Source organism: Heterodontus francisci, chromosome 13 (genome assembly GCF_036365525.1).
Source record: "Heterodontus francisci isolate sHetFra1 chromosome 13, sHetFra1.hap1, whole genome shotgun sequence".
In the NCBI taxonomy this organism is placed as follows: Eukaryota; Metazoa; Chordata; class Chondrichthyes; order Heterodontiformes; family Heterodontidae; genus Heterodontus; species Heterodontus francisci.
Genome location: NC_090383.1, coordinates 55,292,270 through 55,298,655, shown reverse-complemented (window position 1 = coordinate 55,298,655; position 6,386 = coordinate 55,292,270). Strand labels below are relative to the sequence as shown.

Below are 6,386 nucleotides of genomic sequence, written 5' to 3'. Positions count from 1 at the left end.
ACCATTCTCGTTGAAACATTTGATCATACCACTTCCAAAAACCCCAAGACAGGAGGTACTTTGAACAACACCCATCTCTAAAGACCTATACAGTAAATTTCCAAGCACTCTACAAACAACTTCGTTTTTTGTGCCATTTTTTTCGTATTTCCCACGGAGTCAAGTCCAAAAGAGGGGTCGGAGGGAGGAAACTTGCAAGAAGTCCTTTAATTAAATAAATGGCTTGAGAAAGGCGACGTGAGTGCAAGTGCTGTCACATGGATGGGGGGGTAACTGGAGTCCATGTGGAAGTGAGTCTGCTGTGTGGAGAAGCGTCGTACTGGCTCTCGGACAGCTCGATTCCGGTTCCGCTGTCGTACAGGGGCGACCCCGAGGAGGTGGCGCTCACTGGATGAGCCAAGGACGGGTAATGAGCCTGGGAACTCCGCAGGAACTGTGAGCTCAGGCCGTTGGACATGCCCCCAGACTGGGACACTGGGGTGATGGTGCTGTTACTGACAGACCACAGACTCGGATATTGGCTGCAATGAGAAAGGAAAAACCATTTCAAATTATGAAAAGTCGTTAAACGTTCAAATACAGTCATTTGGAGGACGGGACTTTTTTTATTATCAGCGATAAATACCTATAATGAAAGGGATCAGTAATAATGGCGATTACGTGATCAAGTGTAAATATCCTTGCTATTTTGCTAATATGGACCAAAGTAATAAATGGATTAACGTCCATTGAAAACTTCAATTTGGTTCAATTGGTTCAATCATTTCTTAACTACACTCTATGTTCCTATGTCATTCTCTATTGGATGACTACAATCATTGGATTTAAAAACAATCTATTTTAGAACAAATTAAAATCCAATTATTCAAAGAACCGAACATGACTGAAATATAGGAAAACTCCAGGTGAAATCCGGGGTGTACATGGATTGTAACTAGTTCACACCAGCCAAGTGAAATTGAAATTTCATGTTCGCTTTCAGACTCCGCCTGCTATATATCACGGAACCCTCCCTCCGCTTGAGAAACCTCGCTCCAGGCTTTTCAACAACTCATTCATTACTTAATTTCCAGGGTACATGGAAAATCAAGTAATTTAGTCGAAATTTTACATGTGCCCGTTCAAAAAAAAACTGTTAAATTGACTTTCGTTCTGGGAGAAATAGAAGAATATTTATGACAGATATGCATTGCTGACATTAGCATCTTGAATGAATAGGTTGTGGTTGGTGAGATGTTTGCTGTGATATTAATTTACCTATTTTTTTCCAATCGTTTTGTGGGGGAATGCGGGGGAATTTAATATATCTATGTCACATGTCAATATAGATGAAATGTGAATCAATTGAGCAATTTCGTGGTTTAATTTCTATTTGCTTTAGGCAACAGGCTCGAGTTTAAGTCAATAAAATGGTTTGGTAAACAGAATTAAAGCATTAGCATTGGGGATTTAGTAACTGTGGAATTTCTAAATCCTCCCTGAGAAAGAAGACATTCTTGTTACTATGGAAAGGCCCCGTGAAGTTGTGATAAATTCACTAAGGTTATCCTGCCAAAGATCTCATACCTGGAGCTGGTGGCAGTGCCAGTGTTGTGTGTCATGGGCAGCATGCTGGTATGCGTGGAGACCTGCAGACCGGACCAGTTGTCATGGTTGGGAAGCATAGAGAGACAGGCCGTGGAGTTATCGGGATAGCCAGCTGCAGAGAAAACCACCCAAACCACAAGAAGTTAGAAACCGCACAGATGGCATAACTGAACGCACCACAGAGCGCAACAAGTCTGCATTCAATTAAATAATCTGTAAATGTGAATGACACTGTGAAAATTATTCCCACCACCATCAAATTGTTATAATAAATGTCATTGATATAAGCTTGTAAACAAAAACAGACCAATTATTTGAATAGCACTATGACTTCCGTAAATTCCGCTTTACAAAATAGCTAACATCCAGTTTTTAGATTAGAGATGCAGCACTGAAACAGGCCCTTCGGCCCACCGAGTCTGTGCCGACCATCAACCACCCATTTATACTAATCCTACACTAATCCCATATTCCTACCAAACATCCCCACCTGTCCCTATATTTCCCTACCACCTACCTATACTAGTGACAATTTATAATGGCCAATTTACCTACCAACCTGCAAGTCTTTTGGCTTGTGGGAGGAAACCGGAGCACCCGGAGAAAACCCACGCAGACACAGGGAGAACTTGCAAACACCACACAGGCAGTACCCAGAATCGAACCCGGGTACCAGTTCTAATGTAAGAAACTGTTAGATATCCAAAAAATTGTCCACTTGAAAGGTTCGTGTACTTTCAATTGTAGAACATGTATTGAGTATTTACCAAATCATTCCAATCGAAATCAATCATTAGGCACTTTCATTTCTATACGATCTGCGGGCTTCCCAAACTGAAGCTTAGTGTTACCTCACTCACTGCTTGATTTATCTCATCCCTATTTCTTTTTCAACATTGGTGCTACCCACCGCAGCACCATCGCCTTGGTTCTTCACCCCACTTTCTAAATGTAAAAATACCTGCATAATACCTCACTAAAGTATCATAAATTCGGTTCAAGTACTATTTTGAAGAAACCCTATTTATGTGTTCCATTCAGATACGATATAATGAAGTCTTCTAAGTACATTAGTATGACAACAGACACTATCGCCTTTGATATCCAGGAGCAGTTCAAAGTTTCTACACTAAGCGACCTATGTTCTTTCTTGAATATCCATTTACAGTAGCTTAAAATCATGTCTGGGATATTTCCCCACAGTATTCGACTTACTCGGGGAGTTGTTCCGGTGTGTGTACGGGCTGGGGTATGGTGCAGAGCGGTGATTCCGAAGGGTGGAGTAACGTTCGCAGCCATGGGGAGTGGAGAGAGAAAGGGGTCCTCCAAACTGAGCGTGAGGATTAGAAGGAGGGCACAGAGTACCTGTGCCAGGCAGAAACCAGCTACCTACTGGGAGGAAATATACATGTAGTCAGACACAAGAAAAAAAACAATGCGATCAAACGACATACAACATCAATACAAAGTAATTCTCCCAAAAACTTACATTGTGAATATCCAGATTGTTGACTGTCACTCACGTCATCCAGCATTTCCTTGTGATCGCTTCTGGACGAGAAAAGCCCATTAAACACAACGCATAGATTTGCCCTTACATAAAATATTGTAACAGAATACTTTCTTAGTCTCACCTCTCTTTGGAATCAAGGAAGGCTTTTGCAAAGGGGTTGTACTTAATTTTAAGAGCTGTGATCTGTGGGGAAAAATGAAAGTTAAGATTCTTCAGCTTCGTTCCAGTATTGAGTCGCTGTTGAGTAATGCTTTGCGGCTTTTAATCGTTGCCATTACGATTGTCGTTATCCAGAATTGACAAAATACGGTTAATAATATTTAAATGACCTAAGAATGTAAGAATTGATTAAGCTCAGCAACGATCAATGTTTTCATATGATCTCAATAAAACATAAAAACTAGATGACTTCACTGGTAACTGTACTCATAATACTCCTTGATTCCGTCCTATCTTTCTGAAGGTACAGTGTCAGCTTATTTGTTAAGAAGTTTACCTCTTCATTCTGATAAGCTGTCACGGCTATGAACTGAGTTTCCGGGAACGAATGACTGCTGATCATCCTCTGAGGTCCCCCAACTCGCACGATGTGAATTCTGGGCTCGTATTTATGCAGAGAGTTCAACATGATCTGCAATTGATATTTAAAACAAAATACAAGGTCGTTCAAATGCCAGTTCCGTTTAAATAATGCTTGAAATGTTCCTAATTAGTGTTACAAATGAATGTTTCAGCGTAAAGATAGTCTGTCACTGTGTATAGTTTATACCGAGAGTACCAAAATCTCAGTATCATGTGGATTGTTGTGAAATATTTTGAACAATCGATGCCATTGAATGCTTCGACATTTCAGCTGATAACTCCATTTGATCGCGTTATATTACCTTTTGGTTTAGACGGTTTTTTGTAACTTGACATAACTTGCTTTAGCTGGTGTAAAATGAAACAAATGACCCGTTATCTCTAGAAGATTCTGGATACTTAGTTCATGCCGTTACGTTTCTCCTGTTTCCACTATATTTTGCAGCTATTCTAAACTAAAAGGCACAGTGGAGTATCATAGGGCACCGCTGAGAAATTTAAAACCATCATTTTAATTATCGCTATGATTTGCTATAATACGTTAGAATTAAACAGTTACTGTTTCCGATTAACAAAATAAAATTTATAAACTGGATGTCACGATTCTCGAACGCGTGGACATTTTCCAGCACATGACGTGATGGTTTAGTATCTTCACACATTATTGAAAAAAATGCGAATCGGTAGCGTTGTAAATAGCTCTGAATTATTTAGCAGCCAAGTAAAATGTAATATCGGAAAGAATTTGGTCTAGTTTCAGACTTAGATAAAATGATGTAGTCAGGTGCACGGGTGACTTAACCTTGCCAATGGCACGTTAATTATGTACCTGTCCTCCGCCGTTCAGTTTGTTGGTGAGTTTGACTTTACTGAAGGAGACGGGCGCCTTCATCCAATGCGCCCCGAAGTTGGGTGAGTCCGGGTGGATGTAGACACAGCTCGGAGCCTGAGGCTCCGGTTTGCCACCTGGAACCCACTCCCCGTTCACATACTTCCAGCGGTGGTTGTCGGCAGCCACAAAGTCCAACACAAACGAGTACATGGCGTTGGGATCCAGCCCTGACACGTTCACTTTCAGCACGGGAAACATCCTCCTGAGAACGGGAAAGAAACCAAACCCAGTGTTCAAGGAAGGGGGGATGGTACTCGTTATCCATTGCCACAAACTCCCCAGTAATTGCCTTTTACAAGACCCCGAAGGACATGATTGTAAGCGACACTTACAAATCTCAATAGGACATGGAGAAGAAAACACAATCACTGTCAGCTTTTAAGCCGGGATGCTTTGTACCGGTCTAATTACAGAAAGTACAAGATAGAACAGATCAAGTCACAGTTTACCCCAATCATTTTCTAACCGTTTTAAAACCGGCATGTCCCCCATATTCTGCAAAGCGAAGAGGACTGATGAGAATCCTTCAGAGGAAACCCACCTTTCTGCTCGCACCTACCTGCCATTCTTTGTAACGATCATTTCGTTGGTCAGTTCCTTAAACTTCAGCCACAGATCCAGGTCTTCCAGGTTGACTTTCAGCTCTCTCTCAGTCGGGTCTCCTTTCTCGCTTCCAGCCTGCAGTTCACTCTCTACCGCACTTAGAAGATGGTCCACGCGGTACTGGCCGCTCTTCCCACTCTCTGTTCCACTGGAACTCATTGTCCTGATCCTCAGAGCCCAAATATTCTCCCAATTAATTCCTACTGTAATACCAGGCTGATGAGTGGCCCTGGTAACTATAATCCTTTTTACAGTCTCATCCTTGCTTCTCATCCATCCCAATAAATACGAATCTATCTGCTTGCTGACGTCAGGTAACCGGTTGAATAGACTCGGATTGGTTGTCTGGTGCTTTGATCTGAGCAGTGCCGACTGTGATTGGCTAGTGGCGGCCATATCAGTGAAGCTGGTGGAAGCCTCTGAAGTTCCAGTCAGATGTAATTACCAGAAGTTAAATAGAGCTATTTTATGCAAATCTGCAAATGTTTACACCTATATCAAAGCACGGGGTTCAATGAGGAAATGGCTTTTAGGATATAGAGCCCCAGTCTTCTTAAGTGTCTAATCTGTTTGTAATACAATTTTCACACATATCAAGACATGTAAACACCCATTTAAACGGTTATCAGAGTAATACCAAACACTGATTATTGGAAATATTAATCAAATATTAATCAGAAATATCAAATGATTAATCAGAACGAGTTGTTAATTGTTAGGCGATAGCAGTTTACCAAAATATCGAAAGATTTCTCAACTGACAAGAAGTGTTTGATGAGACTACTTCTGCTGTGAATGGCAATTTTCTCTTTGTAGCCAAAGCACACAATCGATGGAAGGTAAGATTTTACAGACAAGGGCCATAGGCGTCTTCTAAAATGGCGAACCCATCTCAAAATTGAAACTGAACTACGGTGGGCCAAATTGACGTTCAGACTGAAGAAAATTAGATCCGTCCCTCGTTTGAGAGGAGATGCAACGGTTTCGCTCCAAGGTACCGCCAGGCTAGTGCCCACAGTTTATTTATTACCTTTCTGTGGGAAAGATACATTCAGAGGTTGAGGTGACAATAACCAGGAAATAGTTAAATGGAACCGTTAATCGGGTTGCTCCGAGAACAATACTCTTTGAAATGACCTACACAGGACAGCAAAGCAGTCAGTCATGTTGAAATCTTGGGCCACAATTTATTTCGAAGGAAAAATCTAG

General features: G+C 41.3%; 1 protein-coding gene across 3 annotated transcripts; it reads right to left on the bottom strand.

Annotated features, from left to right (window-relative positions):
* Nucleotides 1–253: 253 nt before the first annotated feature.
* Nucleotides 254–5,336, bottom strand: tbxtb (T-box transcription factor Tb). 3 transcript variants are annotated; one of them, XM_068045798.1, is made up of 8 exons: nt 5,134–5,336; nt 4,512–4,776; nt 3,597–3,731; nt 3,222–3,283; nt 3,077–3,138; nt 2,803–2,979; nt 1,567–1,699; nt 254–521 (listed from the first exon to the last, which is right to left on the bottom strand). In XM_068045798.1, the coding sequence occupies exons 1-8, from the start codon at nt 5,334–5,336 to the stop codon at nt 254–256; spliced, it is 1,305 nt and encodes a 434-aa protein (XP_067901899.1). The 3 variants fall into 3 exon arrangements, with proteins under 3 accessions (XP_067901899.1, XP_067901900.1, XP_067901901.1); XM_068045799.1 differs by having other exon boundaries at nt 2,803–2,976; XM_068045800.1 differs by lacking the exon at nt 2,803–2,979.
* Nucleotides 5,337–6,386: the final 1,050 nt, after the last annotated feature.

What these genes read in the sequence shown, in the direction of transcription:
- tbxtb (XM_068045798.1), bottom strand. Translation starts at nt 5,336, where the DNA reads ATGAGTTCCAGTGGAACAGAGAGTGGGAAGAGCGGCCAGTACCGCGTG. An exon ending in CAGCTTATCAGAATGAAGAG is followed by an intron (nt 3,284 to 3,596) that starts GTAAACTTCTTA and finishes TTTTCCCCACAG; the next exon opens with ATCACAGCTCTTAAAATTAA. An exon ending in ACACCGGAACAACTCCCCGA is followed by an intron (nt 1,700 to 2,802) that starts GTAAGTCGAATA and finishes TTTTCTCTGCAG; the next exon opens with CTGGCTATCCCGATAACTCC.